Below are 22,453 nucleotides of genomic sequence, written 5' to 3'. Positions count from 1 at the left end.
CTATCCTCAGGCTCAGCCCCTCTGTTCAGATGATAAACAAGACTGTCTGTCTGTAGCCGAGCCAGAAACACTGAGGCTGCACTTCAGCTCCCTGCTAACATCAGCAAGCTAACGTGATAGCACATTGATCTCTAGCAGCTGTCGTGTTTTACACGTTGGACAAGTGGTAGCATGCAAACGTTTGCTCATTAGCACCAAACACAGAGGGTAGGTGCTGCTGATAAGATTAGTGGGTATTTTGTTATAAAGAATTTAAGGACAAATAATTATTAGCAGCTAAATTCACTAAAAGCTTAAGATAAAAACCTCATGGTGGTGCTAGAGGACATGGATCATGCTCTGAGCAATGATAAACGTGGTTTTAGATTGTTAGATCAGCATGTGTGTTTGCAGCAGATCCTGGTTGTAATTGTTGATACTACATTGTAAAAAAACTCTATTACAGGTTAAAGTCTCTGTTCTAATCCACTGATATATTTGTTTGTTAACATCCATATAAAAAGAGAGAATACCTATTGTAATTACTCAGCAGGTTAGTATAGAATACTATCATACAAATATCTGAGGACATGATCCTAGGTTTTTCAAAACTGTTAATAGACTTTACTGATCTATAGATTAATCGTAGTCAATGAGGACATTTTGGGGAAATAATCATCAGTTTCATCCCCATACTGTCAATCAAAATGCAGCGTCAAAGATTTACATGGTTTTTTATCTTGGCAAACTTTAATTTCACTTGTTGACTGGTATCTGGTTAAGCTATATTGCTGATAGCTGAGACAGCAATCACAAGAAGATGAGATAAGGTGGATCGGCTCAGCCCAAGAAAAGTGGATTGAGAATGTAGATTGTAAATTTGCTCCAACCAGATAATACCTGTGGAGAAGATTAAACAAACCAGTTAATGAACTGAGAGAAGGAAAATTGTTACACCCAATTCAGTTGTCCTTTTTGTTTGTCCATAGATGTCTGTATTACTATATAAATGTTAGAAATACCTATAAAAACAAAAGCATGTATTTTTTAGAATATAGGACTAGATGGTGAATATCCCTTGTACGTTTGAACGTCCTCTGCACAATTTAAGTTACCAACTAACATGTAGCTGTTAGCAGGCATTAGCTGCCACCAGTGGACATAACCATAGCGTCATAAAGGGTTTGGGCTGTGATCAATGATACAGATCATACATCATTACCTCGCTGCCTTTTTAAACTAAACACTGTCCCATTTTAGAACACAGAACAAGATGAAGAATATCCCTTGTATGTTCTACCGCTCTGCAGTGTCAAAATTTGAAAATGTCAGTGTCTCATCTCTTTGACATTTTGGTCTTGTCACCAAAACCGAGACACTTATGGACAAAATTGAAAATTATGGAGGAACAAGCAGTGACGGTAACAGTGTTATATTCTTAGGAAGCATCCCATGTGTTGAATCACTGATGTGTATCACACTGAATGAATGATATCGGATACTGTGGCAGGCCTCCTGTCTTTAACGTCTGTGCCCGAAGTCTGACCTTGGGCTTTCTCGAGGGATCAATGCCATGTGTCCCCTCAGCTGTGGAGAATTAAGAGACAGACAGAGAGCGGAGGACAGGAAGGAGAGAGAGAGAGAGAGAGACTCTACTTTGGCATGTATATCTTGTGTTCAAAGGGCTTGATGTCCTTACAATAGCCACTTGACTGACAAGTGTGTGTGTGTCTGTGTGTGCTTGGGCTGCATGCGACATATATTCCTGGAGTTGGGGTTAGAAGGGGTGGCAGTGGGTGTGATGGCTAATCTTGCACCCCCGGTGGGTTTGATCCTCTTGACTGGTAAGAGATGGGGGCATGGTGCCTCCATGTCTCCGGGATCAGCTGCACTAAGTCTGAGCTTAAGGAGGCAGATCCGGTGGAAGAGTGAAACTACAAAGGCAGAGTTCCTGAAATAGCGCAGGAGAGAATCATGAGCACACACATGTAGCCCTCACTCATCATCCGATCCATCAGAGCTTATCTACATAAGATCAGAGGAAACGATCTGAGATTGAAAAGTAGCTCTGTCTGCAGGAGGTGTTGGACAGATCTATCTTACAGCGCCCCCTGCTGCCATACACCAGTAAAGACCCAACATGAAGGGTTTTAAACTGAGATTTCCAGAAATCTCAGTTTGCTATTTCATTGCCATATGAGTGTTAATCAGTTAGATTTGGGATTAATAGGTCAAAGGTCATTTTTAGACCTAGAGATTAATTTACCCATAATGCAGAACATGGCTCAGCATGTAAGAGCAAATCCAACATGTCTCCTTTAACTCTAATTATCTGAGCTTTCAATACTTTATATTAGATTGTTAAAAATCACATCTGTGGCTTTGTATTATATCTGAATGTTGCATCGTATTGATTCATTTTGATCATGTATTTCAATCATGGGCTCTTCCTTGATCCTAAATCCCCCCCCCCCCCCCCCCCCGCTCTGGATCCATACCAACATTTTATGGGTTCTTCCTCAGCCCATGTCCCATCCGTCTACAAAATACATCCACTTGTTTTTGTCTTACCTTGCTTACAAACAAACAAACAAACATTACCTACTTCATGGAGGGAAAAAAACAAACCACCAATAACTGTATCCGACTAACAAGTATTTCCTCTGCATCTGAAGCCTGGCGCCAAAGAGCCAAACACATATGAAATGTGTGTGTGTCATTAATCCACAGCTGCAAATGTTAATGAGATTAACGTGCACGATGGGAATGAATGGGCCACAGATGGGCTGCATGGGAAGATGGAAAGTATTGAGCAATGAGCTAAAGCATGACTGGAATTTTCATGGGACAATGTGTGTGAAACAGACCAACAGCAGATCCATCCATTGGCTGTACTGGGTCTTCCCGTTAGGCTCTGCAGCCAATCCCAGCTGACCCTATATCCCATTTATCTATTTATTCATCTATGATTGTCTATATCATTTTAATCCTCAGGACGAATGTGCAATAGCAAGAAAACACATACACAAAAAGACCAGTCAGGAGTCGGGTGTGAGAAAGAGAAGAGCCTTTTATTAAGCACTGATTTTATTCCAGTCTTTTCAAAAGGAGAGCGAGGAGAGGATTGTTTGAGAATCAGCTGAAGGTGACCGGGGAAGCAATGAGGATAACATGAACATTTTTTTTTTATTTATATTTTTCCTTTTTTTGTTGTTTTTTTTGTTCCAGCAACAAGTGTTCAGAATAAGAAAGTACACTCAGTAAAATAAAAAGAGCCTGTTACTGCTTGTATTTTCCTACTGTGAGCATTTACAGCTACAGTACAACCGATTGAGGAGAAGCACCGTGACCATACAGCTGTGACCATACATCTTGTTCCTCAGTCAGTTTCTTACATCGGAAATCATAAATTTCAAGAAAATAAAAAAAAGCAAGGAAAAAAAACCTCTCTTTTTCCCACTCTTGGCCCTTAACGTAAATAATTTATTCAACCTTTCAAACACATGTCATCAGCCATGTGATTTTCAACTTCCATCAAATTAAAATTAAGTACTGCTGATTTTCATGCGTGATTGTTGCACTTTATTTTGCAGCAGGCAAGATTCAAGTTACTTTTTTTTAATTCTTCCAGATTATTTGGCATATTATTACCAATTCACCAAAATGTGGTTAATCTGGAGAGATTTACAGTTGTAACCCAGGTTTAGTGATTTGTTTTTTTTAAGGGCGAACACAAAAGGTGATGGGAAAGTGGTGAGTCGTCTAAGATCTCTCTAAAATGGCAAAGGCAAGAAGAAATGCAGCAAATGAATGCATGGAGCCTGCATTCATTTGTTTCAAACACACAGTAAACCAACTACTCTTGGGGAGAAGCAGTCTTACTTCTGAATCTCTAAAATGGAGCATCACAACCGAACAACACTCATCACGTCGTGCAAAAACAAGAAACAACCGGGACAGATGTGGTGACGAACACAGACGAGGCGAAGCACAAAGTTTCTGAGAGAAATGCTGCGCGTGGGAGACAAAAAAACACGGTACAAGTCCGATTCAGCCAGCTCCTGAGCGTGGCTTTTTGTTCTGCTTCGTCCACGCTGATGAAAAAGGGGCTTTACCTGCAAACCCCACAACACCAGCCGGCTCTGGCAGAACCATGAGGTAGATCACTTGGTCAAGCTGACCACAAGAGAAAAAACAAAACTCCTAAAAGATGCCCATTGGGTGTAAAACTCGTAATTTCATAAAAGTACAGCTCCTGTTTCATGTCATCCTAAAGTTTGAAATAAAAACAAAAAAAGGAAGGAAAAGTGAGATTAAGGAATTACCTTGCTCTGAGTTTACCACCGTTCTGTTTTCTTAGTATTGCCATGGGGTTCTCATTGTCTTTATTGCTACCACATAACTCGATAGCGAAACACTCGAACAATAGAAATCTCTGTGATTTCACACACACATTTAATCAATCAGATAGAAATACTAGAAATATGACACCTGATCAAGTTTGATGGAAACGAAAAACGTTGGAGGATGTTTGATGTGACGTGAGGAAGGAAGGCACCGTTTCCGATAATAAATTCATTAATTCCCTAATGAAATGGTCACCTGTGTCAGCTGTCAAGTACAGTTGAGCATAAATTGATTCTGTGAGCTTTTCTGTGGCCACTTTGAAAACCCCAAAAAAAAGAAAAAGAAAAGAAGCTATTCGGAAACATGAAACTTCAGTGCAAACAAGGTTTTGCAAGGTTTTTCCATATATCACAAAGAAAGGACCTATGAAATCATAGAAACCTTGAATGGGGAAGGGGTGTTTGGGGGGGAGGGGGGTATCTCAATCTCATGCATTTTAATATCCCATCATACTGGGGTGTGGGGGTGTGGGGAGGTGGAAGGGGGGGCGGCGGAGGTTGGGGTGGCTAAGGACGGGAGAGGCCGGGGATCCTCTGGTATTGGTTTCGAGGATCCATGAAAAAAAGAGAAAAAGAAGAGCATGTTGTTTCTTATCAAAATAAATCTCGTATTTTTTTTCTTCTTCTTCTTCTTCTTCTTCTTAGTTTTTTTTTTTTTTTCTGTGATCAGCCGACTGCTTGAGTCCATTTACACTGTCCTCATTTCCACCACAAACGTTGGGGCTGTGCAAAAAAAGTTCACGTGTCTGGTCCAATCAGAGAAGGCGGTGACTGCTTTCACTGTGATGTCGTCAGCAACTTCTCACCTGCCGTCTGGCTCACAGAGTGGAGGAAAACACTCTGAGTGGAAAGACACGGAAAACAGAAATGAAATAAACTGAAAGGAAATAGTGTAAAAGAATATTATCAGCACACAGAGGAATGCTGCTTTTAATAGAGGAGCGTTATACGGTCTTAATAACAAATAGATTTGTTTATCATCTTGTATCAATATTAGTTTTTACCTGTATTTATTTTGTACGTGGGCTGTTATAATACCCGAATAATAATAATAATAATAATAATAATAAATTATCTTATCTAACCATAGCTTAGCTCAGCTTAGCTTATCTTTGACTTTCTTGAGAGTTTGACTGTAGGAGGCTGATTTCACATTTTTCTGCTGTTGTTTTATCATATCTGAAGATAGGTCACTAATCAGCTACACAGTTTACCCCAGAATAACTTCACCCACCCCACCCCCACTCAAACACTTCACCAACCCCGCCCCACCCCCATCAGCATAGGGCTGAGTAGATAATGAGTGCATTTTCATTTCTGGGTGAACTATCCTTTCAACATGTCTGAGCAGGATTTTGAGACGGCTGAACGTGGGCGCAACATGCAGCCCACATAGTGTGTATGATGTGTGATGTGGAAATATGAAACATACACTGAAGTCTTATCAGTGAAGTGGGAAGCATCTTGTGTGCTAAAAAAGAGATTAATGCCATCTGTAACTTTTATACAAGTATAATGTATAATATTTTTACAACCAGGTAAATACCAGGAAACCTTTTCATTAATGGCTTATTACTGAATGTGAAACCTTAGTCATTGATTGATGACCAATCAATAAAGGAGACACTACGACATATAAACCCTCTGCAACTTCTGTGGCAGTTAAACTGCTGAAATAAACAAGTGGCCGGTTCTTACGTGACATGATACACATTCTGAAACGCACCTGTGATTACTTGCTGAGTTGACTGTAAGGAGATGAGTTGTTGGAAGAGTCCACTTGCTGTGGCGTGCCATTTTCCTGGAAAGAAAAAAGCATCGTCTCTCATTTAGAACGTGATAATAACGGCCTTCACTGTGTTTGCACTGAGATAATTGATAGCTTCACAGGAGCAACATTACAAAACAAACCCAGGGCCCTCTGAATAGAAGTGGACCGGATTGGCACGGGGTATTATAATTTTCTAAAAGAGTTATTGTTTTTGGGATATATTGCGACACTGGGAAGAAGGTGAATGAAGATTTGAACGAGAACAAGATATGATCAACTTACAGGTGGTGCTTGCAGGGCAGGATACTGAGGCATGTAAGCTCCCTGGACACCAGGGTTGGCAGCAATGTACTGTAAGATAAGAAAAATAATTAAAATAAGGGCCAAACTATGAACAATATATATTACGACAGAGTCTGGCCTTAAATACAGTCTTGATACACATCCATCTTGTGTTACTTAACTTTAGGAATAAAGCCCTTTACATATAACACAGCTGATCTTAAGTTATAGTGCAGGGGAAACCAAAACCACAAGAAGGAAGGAAAATAAAACACACAGAATTACATGTTGACAAAGTGATAACAGGGAAGTTCATACAGCTACTGTGAAAACATTACTACCATAGCAGTATAACTCTGATCGAGAGGATCTCAGGTCTCTCAGGAGTTTTGGAGGATGATACAGATATATAAGGAAGCAAAAAATTCCAACACCAACATATTAGCCGATCTATACATATATATATATATATAGGTTTGATCCGAATCTCAATTGAGCCTGTAAATAGGGAACGATTTGGGCTGAGAACCAAAACTATTAATCGGTAATCCATTCAGAAGAATAAAGAAATTCAACAAATACAAAGTATGTCCATGCAAAGATGGCGACTGGTGGTCAATTTATAATCATAGGATAAACTGAGACCGGTGTTTTTATCATAACATCTGTGAGTGTTTTATATTTATTTGTACCAGACGGATTAAATGTGATAAACACTGTGTGAGGGTTGCAGGAGCTCCCAGACTTCCACTCACCGCTCCAGTGTTTCCCAACGACAGCTGTCCCATCTGCTGAGTAATCATGGCTGAGGGGTGCAGTGACATGGAGGGATCCACAGAGGGAGACATCACAGAACCCTGCAACACAAAGCAACCCCGTTTATTTAACAACATATCACATGATACGGTTACACATACTGAATCAACTCATTCTGATCAAACACTAACAACACAAAAAAGACAGGAAAAGGAGTGCTGTGTGTAAATATCACACAAGTCCCTGTTTAACACCTTCATATGTAAGACGGAGCAGAGAGATCGGATGCAAAAAAACACGTTTCTTAGTGGGTTCGGGAAAATGTAAACTAACATGTCTGCAGTCGGCAGCATTCTGAGGTGAGCGTAAAGCATTCTGAGCTCCCGGGCTGCGTTAAGGGAAAGTATGACATAGGCAGCTCTGCTCTGTCTTCAGATGGCGTGTACTCCTTTAAACATGATGCCTTCAGGGAATAGACCATTTCCTTGTAAAAAGTGGGGGAGGGGGCAGATCAGCAGAGACACTTGTTCCGCTGGAAACCATCTGTTGGAAGAGTCAAAGAGTCACAAGACTGTCTGCTTCAGGCATTTCCTGCTGGATCCAAAGAGAGGAGGAGGAGGGGGGGGTGGGGGGGGGGGGGGGGCGGAATGTCTGTTTCGTTGTTCCATTCCTCTTTCATACACCCTCCCAACACACACACACGTATATACACACACTTACAGTATATAAAAACACAGTGGCTGTATTTCCCAGAACTCAGCTCTGTCCCTCTAAAATAACACCGTTACTGAGCTACTGTGAGCCGAGAGCCTCAGCTGTAGCCGTGCCACACACCCACTTCCTGTACACAGAACAGGAGGGAGACTATGAACAAACGCCGTCGCTCCCTTACCGGGTGTTGCATGATGTATGGTTGATGAGCCGCCACCCAAGAATGACTCTGTACCTGGCAGAGGAGACAGAAAAAAGAAGGTTATTTGTGTGTCACTGCAGTAAGGCAGCCGCCAACCTATATGATAAATATGTATATATATATATATATATATATACACACATATACAAGCTCTTACTGATGTCCACCCCATGCTAACAGACACAACTAACCCTTTTCTTAGCTTTAGGGCATCTACTGAGAAAACCCTGTCATTTGAGCCTCTGATGCAGAGGATCTCAGATCTCTGGTAGCGAGGCGTGGTGACATTAAGAGGGGTCTTAATTTATTTATTGGTTGTGGCATGCACTACTGTATGTATCTATAAGGGCCTGGACGTGTACCTATAAGTAGAGATGTACCAATCGCCATGGATTTACATCCGGCACCACTTTGAAAAATTACCTGGAGGTAGTTCTAATCACACTGATGCTTGTTCAAGTCTTAATTTTTCTGGAAGGTTTAATTAGGTACTTTAATTCTATAAAAATGAGGTCAAACATCATGATTGACAGCTGTAACTGATTTGTGATTAGTCATGCTCGTTGGAATCTCGCTACGGCCACTCCAACCCCTCCCCCCCTCCCAACCCCCCATCGCTATAATCAGCCGACTCTAGATGAGCAAGATAGCAGCTTTCATATGCAGAATATTTTGGCTATATTTCTGGATAGTGGGAGGAAGTAATGACGTGTCTCCTCCATCTTATCAAAAATGTTGTTGTGGTCAAACTAGGTGTGGATGAGGACGGAAAACCTATGTCTATAGCATCTGGTAGATGACTCTATTCCAAACCTGTGTGTGTTTAACCCTGCTCAACGAGCCCCTACATTCATCCCTCCTAGATGAATTCCATGCGAAGAATGTTGTCAGTGGTCGGAAGTGTTCGTGCCGAATAGCAAGATGAGGAATCAAGCAAGAATCCACTTATGATAAAGCATGACTCAGAGAGAGAGACTTCACTCGTTCAACACACTAAGCTTTCTGCTATATTACATGATGAAGTGTGAGATGATCTGGAGCAGTTTTCTCACCCGCATCTGTAGCACCTGTCACACCCACACACGAGCAAAGATAGAGTCTAGCACACTAATAATCGCTCCATGAATTCAAATGCAACACAGAGGGGAAGAGTGAGACAGGGGATCTTGTGCAGTACCTGGTAAGCAGAGACCGGAGACATGTAGGGGGACATCGCAGGCTGCACAGTCATTATCCTGTTGGTCACTGGATACGGAGAAGGATAGTACCTGGGAAACAAAAGACAGTATTTCAAAACCAAGCTGAGGATTTACGAGGCCAGTGAAAAAGCGAATATCTTGAACTCTTACTACAACCTACCCATTCTGTATCGCTGCTGAGGAGGGGTCATAGGTGAGAGTCATTGCACCCTAAGGCGAGGGAACACAAGATTATTATTAGACACAGATTTTATACCATGGCATTTGTGAACCCTCTATTTTATTTTAGTTTGCATTCAGTTTATTTAATTTATTTAATTTTATTGACATCTAAACGGTTTTAAACTTCATCATTTAGTCTTATAAAGCAGTTTGTGACTTGTTATATAAATAGAGTGGATAATATTAATACAATAATAACATTTCTCCATGATTATACAGTAAATCTGATTTATATAAGACAAATAATAATTTTAAATTGGTTAAAGTTTTCTTTTTTATATAGGATTGATTTAAACATTTAGATGTACACAGCCCTTTGATTCGGACTTTTTGTGAATGTAGGACGTCTTGTGAACGTCTTGTGCGAGCTGGGTGCAGCTGTATGTATGCCATACTAATAATAACTTAATTCATTCTGATAGCATTAAATATTTAACACAGAGGAGTTGGCAAAAGGTAAGAGGTATAGTAAGATGAGAGGTGGACACATACTAGTCTGAAATCCCCCGTCTGTCCGTTGGGAGCGAATCCGCTGTGAGCGTGTTTCTTCCTTTGACTGTCTGCAAACTTACACAGCAACGGCTGAGGTGGAGCTGTGAGCAAAGCACAAAGAGAAGAAAAAACGTATTTAACATTCACTCAACGATCGATCATCACCACCTCCACAGTTTTCATGTGGAGGAAAATGTGCAGGGAGTTGAAATTCCTTCCTACCCATGAGTCCTGACGCTATCTTGATAAATTTTCCATTAAAGTGGGAGATGACTGCGTTACACTGCTCCGTTGTGTCCATCCTGATAGGGGAGAAGATGAAACAACAACATGACTCATCAGCAAATAACACAGGGTTGATCTACGTTGCAAAAAAAAAGGCAAACCCAGAACAGAAAGAGGTATTGTTAAGCATGACGCACATTGCGATTACTCTTACTGACCTCTTTAAAAAATTTCAACCATGACCACCCTCTTCATTTGAATGCTTCTTCACACGCTGCACACTCCAGTCGGATTCTGACACAAATATTCTTGCCTTTATGTGTAAATAGAACAGGAGCTAATCAACGGTATCTCGGCTCGTCTTCACACCCTCAGCAGGTTCGTCAGTTTAAGATTCAGTGTGAAAACTATTTTGAAGATCATGGGTGAGTAACAAACATCACAGACAAAGGTCAACACCAGCCTGTGTTTTGCATTAGATCAGATAGACATGGTTTGCCATTACAAGACTGGTGAGGGCGGTTTAAACACAGAACAGGTCCCGTGCAGACGACCGGTCTGGCCAACTTCAGTGACGTAAAGTGTCGAACTATAATTTGCATGTGTGAACGTTAAACAGGAAGATGTTGAAATCAGGTCTGAACTGCACCATAACTGGATGTTTTTCAACATTATTGTCAATTTCTCAGAGAAGAATTCATGGATCTCAATGATGGGCCTCGGCAAAGATATGTGCTCTCTGGATGCCACTATAGTTGTGATTGTATAATAATCTTTTGTAAGTATTCCTATTCTTAACACATATATAAAATATTTGTATATGAATGATTGCTCTTGAAAAAGTAGCTAAGTTGTTTGAATATTCATTTGGTCTCAAACTGTTTGGTTCATTCTGCAAATACTCTCAAGGTGATTCCACAGGGATTAATTAAATCAATGATCTGAAACTAACCGGGCGAAGCCCACGCCTCGGCTGTTGCCGCTGTAGTCTCGTAGGATCCGCGTGGAGACGACCTGGCCAAACGGCTGCAGCATGTTCTCCAACTCCTTCTCGTCCACAGAGAGGGGCAAGTTGGAAATGTACAGATTTGTTGGGTCCTGCTCCTGTTGCTGTTTGCAGGAGAAGAGGAAGGAAAAGAGAAAAATATATTCAATGTGCTGTGTGTTTTATCATGTGTTCTGCCTGTGACATCTGACCTGAGCTGTTTCTCATACAGCAGGCAGAGGTGCAGATAAAGGCAGTGCTGCATATTATCTTCAATGACAAATCAGACAGAATGTACTTTTCTCTGGTATGAAACGTGTCTTGCTGGTTTAGGATCCGAGACGCGGCTGAAGAATGGTTTACAGTCAGAGGAAGACATATGGTTAAGCAAACACTAAGAAGCTCTTGTGCACACACGCACAACCTGAAACACACTTCATCTTTACTGTGCAGCAGCTCAGCGCCTCCACGGTCTTCCCTAGAAACAGCAGGAGAGCAGCGTAGCCTAGCTACCGCAACACAAACTGTGCTCTGCTGTTTGTTCCTAACAGAGCGGCTACATGCAGGCTGCTCCAGACAGCAACCGCTCATCGGTGAACTGGGAAACAGGGTCGCAACTGGAAGGTACTTTCAAGAAAATATCTGATGACCAAGACTATTTCCTTTACAAATAACAGATGTGACACAGATATATCCTGTTTTTTGTCTAAAAATATGTTTTGAAAAATGAAAAAAAACGGTGTGCTTTAATATAAATGAGTCACAGAGGATCAAAAGTGAGTCAGAGTAGTATTACTGCAGCTATAGTGCTTTGGTGCAGAAAAAGATCAGTATGCATGAGTGGTAAATGTGATTCTCAGTGATAGTTTTAATAAAATCAAAAAAAAAACTTTGCATTGTCTGTGCAGTCTCAACCAACCAGAGATTACTGTGCGTGTGTGTGAGCCGCGGCTGCTGTGTGTGACCTGTCACACTGACTGACGGGCTGTTTGGCAGCGAGAGACGGGACATCTGGTTTCTACAGTGAAAGTAAATGGGGTCACGAGAAGAACAGCTTGTCGGCTGAGGTCACGTGACCAGTCGAATGTCGTTCGCCAACACACACACACCGGACACATGCACACATTAAAGAAGAACAACCCCGCAGAGATGTTCACAGGCAAGGCAAATATGTACACACACGCACACACACACACACGCACACACACATATATATATATATATATATATATATATACACACACACACGGCTGTAACTCACCTTGGCCATCTGGGCCTGTATGCCACTGGTTTTCAGAGCATGCACAGCCTTCAAAGCAGCTCCTGGGCTGTCAAAGTCCACAAAGCCGTAACCTGTATTGGGTAGAACAGTATTTACATGATCAGCCAACACATAAAGAGTCAAACCACCGATTGTAAATGGAAGACTGTAGCTGGGGTTCATGGTTTGGCACTGTAAAAAAATACATTGAGATGCGTTTTACATTATGAATCAATCGTAGTCGTTTAAATTTCTGCAAACTATAAGGATCTGATTTCTCTCATTGGTTTCTGCGTTACTTGTAGTTACAGTTTAAAACTTTGATGAGAAGCTTGATACCGCACTCGCGGCTTAAATTTGTTTTGGAATCCTCCTTAAAGAATTAAGGAGCAAGAGACTAGAGTAATCTAAGACAAATGATCTTCTGCTGTCCTCATTGGTTGCTCGGTTTTCTTTAGACTTAAATTTGATTACTGCGACAAATTTCAGACATTGTGCGGGCTCACGAGCGAGCCAATCAAGCTTTCTTTTGTTAATCTTGTCTCGAGAATTGTATTATTTGAAACAAATAAACGTTAGTGGAGGGAGACAGAAATAGAACCATTTTTACCATCTTAACCAAGGATCTAAATCTCACATGACTTAAGATGAGTTATGTCTCGGAGAAAAAAAGCAATAAAGACCAATAAGAGATCGTAGTTTAAATGTTCCTTTTCTCTGGGTAAATATGTGACATGGCCCAGCAGCCAGTTATCTCATTTAAGCATCAAGACTGGAAACAGAGGGTAAAGCCTGACCAAATGTAAGAAAAACATTTTTTGTTTAATCTGTACAAAATTGTATGTAACAGAGGTGTGTAAATGACATGTTGAAGTTTTGCTTCAGATTAATTCTTTGCTGAGATCAACAATTAAATTCATGGTATTTAAATCAAAATGTCAAACTGTTAACCGGCTTCTATGTCTATGATAAATAGCACACACTTTATGTGCCCTTCCACCGGTTTCCAAAGCACTCCCGGCTCTTTCTGATTCATGAATATGTTTTCCCATCATCCCGTCACTCACTGGTTTCTATGTATTTCCAATACTGTGTAAATCTGCAACTCCTGAGCCGGCTAATCCATCATAATCTGCTTTTGTTTCAGTCAAACTCACTGTATGGTATCATTGCGTTGTAATGCAGTGCAGGGGTTGTAAATCAGCATACGTTCAGCTGCGGTGTCAGACCACAACGCAACAAGTTTGACAAAAATAAAAACAGACATATCCTCTGTTGGTGTGTTCACGTTGATGGATCACCCAACTCGAGGAAGAATTAAACGTAGCAATCGGTTTTCACACTGGCTGGAAAATCATGAGCTGCAGGGAAGGAGTGGAAATTCATTCCAAACCACATGGAACATGTTAAAGGAATTTTCTGCAGTCATGTACAGTCATACGCAGCATATAAACTAAAACATCAAGGACTGTTCCATTGATGGATCAGGTAAAAGATGTATTAGCCTCCATATTTAAACGTGAAACAGAGTTACCCTCCAATACTGGGATTTCAATGATGTTAAATATAGATTTTCTTCCTATCGAACAGAGCTGAACAGTGTCGGCTACTACGGTGAGTTAAGGACCTTACTGACCTTTACATTTGTTGGTCGTCTTGTCCAGGATTGCCTTTGCTGACTGAATCTTTCCATACCTGAGCAAACATCAACATAAAGATTACTGTCAAAAAATAGAAGCACTGGTGATCATCCTTTAAAAAACAACTGAATCTCTGAGCCTTCTCATTACCTCCCCCCCAAGGAGGTTATGTTTTCACCTCTGTCTAGTTGAGAGTTTCTTAGCAGGATTACACAAATTAAACTACGAGTGTATTTCCACAAAACTCGATGTGGACAAACTACCATTGGTTTCTTTAATTTAAATAATGGGGCAATTTGTTTTTGTTTTTAACATTTTCACCAATTTCCCAGGGAGTAAGTCGTGGATTTGGATGGAAAAAAGAGACTGATATTCAGGAATGTGTTTAATTTGGTGCTTGATTGAATTTACTGTTGGGCCATGGTGGAGGGTTGCACTCTAGTGAGGGCCATTCTCTTTATGTAGTGTTTATGTCAGTCAAATGTCTTTGTGTCCCTCAGGATATAATTTGCACAGAGAGTAACTTCATTCATCAGGGTGATATTAAACAGCAGTAAAAAAAAGCAAAATTTATGTGGTTAATGCTCATTGACATACATCACTACATGTTACCAAACACTGATAATCCAATTTCAGCGTTTCAGGCTCCGTTTGACTTTATAATAAGTTGAACTGTGGCCCAAGCTGCGAGCTGCCATCTGAATGCCTAGCTTACATCACCATTCAGACCTTGTTGCTATGAAAAGCGCTTTCATTTCTGCTTTGTGCTGCCGAACACCGTCGGGAGCATGAACAAAAACACAAGCAAACAGGACACAAACAGCTGCTGCGGCTGGTTACATGGGTGAATGCCTCTCTCCATATGTTCGGGATTCAGAGGAGACAAGAGGAGACAAAACTCCACTAATGATGGCGTCCACTGCACAAACCACTCCGACTGAAGCCTGCAGTGTCGAGTATTGAACGTGTTTACCTGGCTGCTTTACACAAACATCTTTTGAATGTCCTGTTGGCTTCACATCCCACAGTGGAGCGAAGACTTCTCTGTGTTTATTTTATGTGTCAGAGTAAACTATGGTTAGACCAGTGCATAATTGTGAATACCGACGTGTATGTTTTTGCAAGAGAACATCAAATACTAAAACAAGTATTAGTATAATATGAGTATTTCGATCAATTTGTTTAATTAAATTAGTTTTTTTATTTAGCTATTCAAATGCTATTTATTTAGTTACATTTCCCAAACCTCTCACGTCATCTTTGAGGCCACAGTCTCATAACAGTTGTTGACAGGATGTTTTGATGAAACCCAGAGTGATTCATCAAAACATTCTGTCAACAAATTCAATTTTTTGAAGCTTGTAATTAAATTGGGGAATGCCTGCTTTTACTTTCGTGCCAAGAGCTAAGAGAGAAGACTGCTCGCACTCTCATAGCTAACTGTCCAGGAAATAGGAAGCTACCACCCTCAGCTAGTTAGCTTAGCACAAAGACTAGAAACAGGGGGAAACAGCTAGCCTGGCTCTGTCGTAAAGGTAACTCAATACATCTAATGTTACCAGCCCTTTAAAAAAAAAAATCACAAATTGACTTTTATAAATCTTGCATGTAAAATATAACTTCTTCTGGTTTTACAGTTGTTTCCAATCTTTGTGCTAAGCTAAGCTAAGACTAAGCTAGCATCACCTGGCAGTGTGTTGTCTGTGGCTATCAAGTCAGACTGGAATGACTTTGGTATTTGAAATTCTACAGCCTGCTACTGGCCCCTTTTTTTTTTCCAGCAAACAAGCATATCAGTGACAAAACACTGCTGTGCACACACAAGCATACTTGTAGTGTTCAGTTTGTGTGTGTGTCTGTGTGTGTGGGGGTGTGTGTGTACTCACTGGTGACAGAGTTTGACCAGGTCCAGGTCTGTAGTGGCGGGAGGCAGTCCGCGGATGTACAGGTTGGTTTTGCTGAGCTGCTCCAGGCCTGTGCTGCTGCTGTTGCTGCTGCTGCCGGGACTGGACGGAGTCATGGGGTACGACTGCACACAGGAAACCCACTGTTAGGACCCGTGCTTGGGAGCTCGGTAATCTAATTTAAACGCAGGTCAACGGTGATCACAAGAACATCTAGTCTCGTCTGGGTTGCAGTAGAAAGTTGGGCTCTCATACATATGAGATAAGCCTTGTTTATCACTGATCCACACAACATTCTGTTTTCCACATTGGGACAACAACAGGCTCCAGTGAAGTACTTAAGTGTGATTTGAGGTACTTGTACTTGAGTACCATTATTCCATTTGAATTAAGGACTTCTGCATCATGAATACCGTTGCCTTAGATTCTTAAAGGTTTATTTCCTTTATAATACAGCGTCAGTTTCAATATGACACTTTTTATTGACCTGTCCAAGGTGTACCTCACCTCTAGGATTGGCTACAACCAGCCCCATGAACCGATGTTATAATGGATGTAATGTTACTATTTCTAGACTAAAACATCTCTACTTTTTACCTCAGAAAAAGATTTGAATATAGTTCTTCCAACCGGTCTCTGTGTAAGTCAGGTTTTGACCTTCAAGCGCCTGGTTGTTGTAAAAATGTGATTCAAACCACAGAGTATAACAAATATATTTATTCTGGGTTGTGGGCGTTGATGATTCACAATTTGATGAAATCTGTGTTCACATCTTCACATCCTGCCGTTGTGTTTATCACCAAACTACAGTTCTCTTCATTCCTGTGAGCCAAACCAGACCGCGCTGCCCTGCAAAGCATTTCCTTCCCCTTACTCATTCATTAAAATAGCTCCCAGCCACACTGAACCCTCTCCCGATCAGATCAAAGACAAAGGCCTGACAGAATCACACCATCTGTCCATAACCAAAGGACACTCCGCTCCAAGTGCCAAATCCACGGGTATAACTATGATCGCGCCAACAAGAATCACTGACGTACCCCTCCAGAGTCGTGTGACGGGCGAACGTTCGCAGCAGCTATTTTTCTTTTACAGATGAGGAATTGAATGCTGTGGCAGGAACATCTGTTCGGCCTGTTATGTCTTCAAGTGGAGGCCTTGCATTTTTGTTGGTATGCAATTACCACGCTAACTTTATTGGAGACCACCACGGGTTCACGTAAGGCCTCTGAGAGCGTGCAGGGTCTCCATCAAAGACAGCAGCTATACTGTGTTTCACAGACACAATATGAAATAGTGCAGCAGACCAAACCTGTGTTCGCAATAACACTGGAAACTCATTCACTGCTGCACCGCAGGGGGTTGAGATTCATGTCCTCAAAGACATCGAGTACAATCTTCCAATGAAATATTACAGCTGGATTTGAAATGTGGTTATTTGGGGTGTTAGAGCTATAAGAAAAGAAGAAAAAAAACTAAAACCCTCAAACCACCTAATCTGATTCAGGCATCTCTATCATCACAGGGGCCTGCTCTATCTTCATCTCCCATCTCAATCAAAAGGTGCGGTGGGAGAGCAGATGGGTCTTCGGTTGCATTTTTTTTTTCCAGTTCACCTGAGAGGTCAAAATGAAGGATGCGACCTGCACACTTCACTCCAGCCCACTGACACACATTACATTACCTTAGCCTGAGCTATCTCCCCCACCCCCAACACCCCCCCCCCCCTCCATGAATTCACCCAGAATATATTAACCTATAAAACATACTACAGTTCCCGTCATGCATATTGACCACAGCAGGCGATCGACTGGGCAAACAAGGTTATACGGACATAATAATGAATGGAGCCGCACATCTGGTCCGACGCTGGGTTTATCTCAACATGAAGCCTAACAGATGATCGAGCTTCCCAATTTTGACTAAAACAAAACCATAGATGTGTATTTATTACATGTTGTTGGATATAATTAAATGAATTCAGGGTTTAATATGATGTTATTAGAACGCATATATTCCATATGGAAGCCGGGGAGGGCTCTCCAATGTCATATCTGGCTGCCATTATTCCGACTGTGTGTGTGTGTGTGTGTGTGTGTGAGAGCAGGAAAAAAAAGTAGGCAGAGATTAAAGAAACGATAAATAATAATAAAGTGCGTGTGCGTGTGCGGGACCTACCGGCTTGCGAGGGGCTGTCTTCAGCGGGTGGCCCGTGTTTGCAAAGATCATCCTGGAGGTTACAGATGATATTTTTTCTCCCCCCCTCCGCCACAAATAAAAAAATCGCCCCAAAAAAAAGCGAGAGAGAAAGAGAGAGGAGACGGAATCCGAGCGGCGAGAGGAGAAACTATGAATGAGCCGCTGGGTTCAGATCATACCGGAGAGGATGGTTGATAAGAAATAGATCCTGCACAGGTGAAGTGACACATCTATACGGACAGATGCAGGAGATGGAGCAGCCCTCCGGTCCGGTTCATTGATCTACGACGTCCTGCTGCAGACCTCAGTCCCACCTACTACAGACCCAACCATCTGCGGCTCCGCGGGGGTGTCCGCCATCACATGAAGCCGCACGGACGCCGGATTCAAACCCGCACCAGGGCTCTGTGTTGTTGCGTTAGAGGCACGATGTTGTGTTCGGCGTCCGCGGCTTCGTGCGTGATCCGATACAAAAAAGCAAACGATGCGTTTGATTAGCAGAAGCGCAACACGACCCCCTCGCTGCCTTTCGTGTTGTCGTCGTCCGCACATACCAAACATTCTTCACCCCCACCTCCTCCAACCACACACACACACACACACACCCTCTTCCTCTTCCTACCCTTCCCCCCATCCAACACACTACATGTCAGAGAATCAGGATGCAATGAAATATAAGCAGGGCCCTGGCCTCCGCTGGAGGTCACAGTCTCCCTGTAAACACAACCGTACACCAATGTGGGTTAATCATGAACAACAACAAATAAAAAACAGGCTACGAATATTTTTGAAATAACACATTGTTGTAAGAAAAACTAATTTACTTTACTTTACTCACCGTGTAGCCTCCTGTTTTCTGATTTGCAGCGTGTGTCCTGTAAAGGCTGTGTGGAGTGGTTCACTTCAGTTTACAACAAAACGTGTTTTTACCCACAAAAGATTTGTTACTAAAAACCAAAAAATAAGTTTACAAAGTATAATTAAAAATAAACTAATACAAATAGTGCATAGGCCGAAAAGGTGTTGGCGGAAGAACCCTTTCCTTTCATACCCTGAAGAATTCAACTTGCAACCCTATTAGGTTCTTAAATCTATTCCATCAAACAGAAAAAATATGTTACCTTCTTTTTGTTTTTACATTTTCTTTTTGTATAAAAAGGGAGCCACACCTTTTTAATTCATTGTCTCCTTCTACAGAAGCACATCTATTTTTCATATTTGTCTTGACCCTTATTTTGTTAAACTTGCCAGTTCCCCTCAGTTGATATCCGCTGTCGAGACTCAAACAAACTGAATCGTGATATGCCAGCTTTATACATTATTTGTGTACTAACCCATAAAAATCTGAAGGAGATGTAAATCATGCTATGGCTTAATTTGTTGTCGTAGAAACAAAATATTGACTCATGAACTCATACATCAACAGAATCATTGATGTTTTTTTCCATTCACAAGATTGATTTGACCATACGTGGTTTGTAAAAGTGAAAACTGTGCATTTTTGCATTTGGCACTGAAATAAGTGAGAGGTGGAAAATGAGGAACTACAGTTTCCTGGTTCCTGTTCTGATAGCATGAAGATGACCCGACCACTGTGCATGTTTTTTCTATCTCTGGCGTTCGACCTTTTAAGACCTTTTGGGTTCATCAGACAGAGAAGAAAGCTTTTATTTGTGGCTATTGCCCTCAGAGTGAGGAGCGGCCTCCCTCATTACACCAGGTCCACCCTCTATTGTCCGCTGGGTGTGTTTTACATCTGCCCATTCTAAAACCTGTAATTCTTATTATCTGCTGAGCTGTAGTTATGACCTTTTGTCTTCATATGGTTTAATGTGAAAATAACAATAACTAATCAGGGGTATTGCTGTGGGCAAGATACCTTACCTTTGGGAATCTAACCATGTTTTTAACCTTTCTATGTACGTCGTATACTAAGATGTTCCTAAATAAAATAGTGGTTCAAAGTTATCTTCCCCCTGATATTGTACCTTGGGATATATTAGATAAAAGTTTAAATAAAATATTACATACAAGCTCCAAATATCCGCCTTCCAGATATTTTACACGTCGTTACAGTAACACAAAATTACAGCACATAAACAATACTTTACACAACAGTGCATCAACCCATCGAACCTCACTGAGCCACTTTGCAAGCCACACTGTTCAAACACATTCATCTGTATTCTTTAATGTCGCAATTCCTACATTTTTGAAAGATGCTAAATATGTTGCCTCCATGAACTATTGATAAATAAATAGGCTTGGATATTTCACTCAATACAAAGCTCATAATGTTTCAATGCTGATACAACAGAAGGACACTGTCCCTGTTTGAAGGAAAAGATTTTTCCAACCTTGGAGCTACTCAAGAGGAAACCCGTTACTGTGACGGGTTCAGATCAATATAACGTGTCCTTGTGTTTATTTTGATCCTTTGAGTCGAATGTATTCGACCTACATCTTTTTGCAAAGCCTCTAAATCATCACCCATGTAAAAAAAAACTGAGAAAATCCAATGTGCTGTCGTTCAGTGTGGCTTTAATAAAAAGAAAAAAGTGAGCAATAAATAAATAATTCTGGTCAGTTCAGCCTTTCCTTATAAGTAGATCACACAGAGATGACTGATGAGAGAGGATGGGTGATGTGCAAAACAGGTAGACTCAAACTACAGACTTTGGATCGTATGGTGTCGCTCTTAACCACTGCAAATAGATTCTTATGTTTATTCAGAGAGTTAATTATAAACTTCAGGCCACACAGGTATACAGTGTTTGTGTCGGACTAAACTGGCTGGGTTCACGCTGTCTTTTACTTTTACCTGATTATGCTCATTTTATATTCACATACAAACACTTAAGGACTCAAAGCAACGCTTGCTCGCAGGTCCTGCAGGAGATTTATGGAGCAGGGCTAAATCCAAATCCCATCAGGGTGCAGAGAAGCTCTTAGAGCATCAAATTTCTCTTCCTTGTTTCCTCTGCTGGTGGGATTAAGGTTTCATGCTGGTGTCGTGTTACAAGCTACTTCTGATCATCCTAAAAAAGAAAAAAAGAAAAAAATCATTCCTATCTAAATAATCTGAAGCAATAATCTTTTTTCAAACCGATGATTTCCTGTGCTTGTTAATATCCATTTTTGATAAATATTGATGAGTAAACCCATCAAATAGATTTCATATATATGCTAATATTTCACAAATTAAAACTGTGCATTTCTCATCCATGTGCTTAATGCTTTGAACCTGTTTGGTTTCCAATGCTGCATTTATCTCAAGCCTTCCATTGGGCTCGTTTATCCATGTTTCCATTGTTTGTCTGGGTCATTTACAAAAGCTTTAGAAATGACTTTTCCCCATATAGAGCAACAAAATGAATAGGTTTCGAAGGGAGCCACTGGGAAGCTGTCAACCAATCATATGAGGAGCTGCATTCAATGGGACCACACAGTCAGCAATAATGATTCATTAACAAAAACTCAACCCCCTCGAAAGGAAAAAAAATAATGGCCGTCTGCCTCCTGTATTGTCTTCACTCATCAAGTTATTGCTTAGATAAGACCCTTTAATGGTGGGTGTAGCCTAGACCTGCTGAAGTGTCATAATAGGAGACTACAAGCCAAAGGAAATTAGATAAAACTGAGAGAGCATTAAGGACGTGTACTTTAATAATCTGGAGGATAGGTTCCTTGAAGAAGCACATCCTGGTTCAGGCTGTGAGGAGGTAGCAGGAGGTGCTGTGGGTGTGGGGAGGGAGGGACTGAGGAATGTGGATGATTATCTCTCCTCTCTGCATCCACCAAATAACTAACATGCCAGCTGACCTGCCTGGCTGTGACACGGCTGTGGACAGATCGTCAGAGTTGTTCTGCAGGATTGGCCACTGCCGGTGTGAAATACACCAGCGCAAATGAGGGCTTTTCCGCCAACGCCAGTGTGACGGCGTGGCTTGGCCCGGAGTTTGTGGCTCCTCTGGGAATAATGAAATGCCTGCATGTTGAAATATGAGACGCCACACAGACATCACAGCAGTTTTCATTCCTCGTAGTATTAAAGGAGAGACGCTGCATGTTTGATCAGTGTTGGTGGAGATAACAACCCTGGCTAAGTCCATTGTTGCATTCATTTAAATTATAACATGTATATCTAATAACCTTAAAGTACTAACTTAATGTCCCAATTGATGGCATATTTAATATTGTTCTTATCACTTACCTCTCT

The 22,453-nt window shown here is 41.2% G+C and overlaps 1 protein-coding gene across 1 annotated transcript; it reads right to left on the bottom strand.

Moving 5' to 3' along the window:
• Window positions 1–3,031: 3,031 nt before the first annotated feature.
• On the bottom strand, window positions 3,032–18,533 carry rbms1a (RNA binding motif, single stranded interacting protein 1a). Its single transcript, XM_062379005.1, has 14 exons — window positions 18,214–18,533; window positions 16,018–16,160; window positions 14,128–14,186; window positions 12,492–12,583; window positions 11,198–11,355; window positions 10,243–10,322; window positions 10,021–10,121; window positions 9,467–9,516; window positions 9,285–9,375; window positions 8,087–8,140; window positions 7,194–7,295; window positions 6,439–6,507; window positions 6,112–6,186; window positions 3,032–5,225 (listed from the first exon to the last, which is right to left on the bottom strand). Exons 1-13 carry the CDS (start codon window positions 18,262–18,264, stop codon window positions 6,118–6,120), a joined length of 1,119 nt encoding a protein of 372 aa, XP_062234989.1. The 5' UTR covers window positions 18,265–18,533; the 3' UTR covers window positions 3,032–5,225; window positions 6,112–6,117.
• Window positions 18,534–22,453: the final 3,920 nt, after the last annotated feature.

Source organism: Platichthys flesus, chromosome 1 (genome assembly GCF_949316205.1).
Source record: "Platichthys flesus chromosome 1, fPlaFle2.1, whole genome shotgun sequence".
Classification (NCBI taxonomy): Eukaryota; Metazoa; Chordata; class Actinopteri; order Pleuronectiformes; family Pleuronectidae; genus Platichthys; species Platichthys flesus.
The sequence above is the reverse complement of the archived record's forward strand: the minus strand, read 5'-3'. Positions and strand labels throughout refer to the sequence as shown.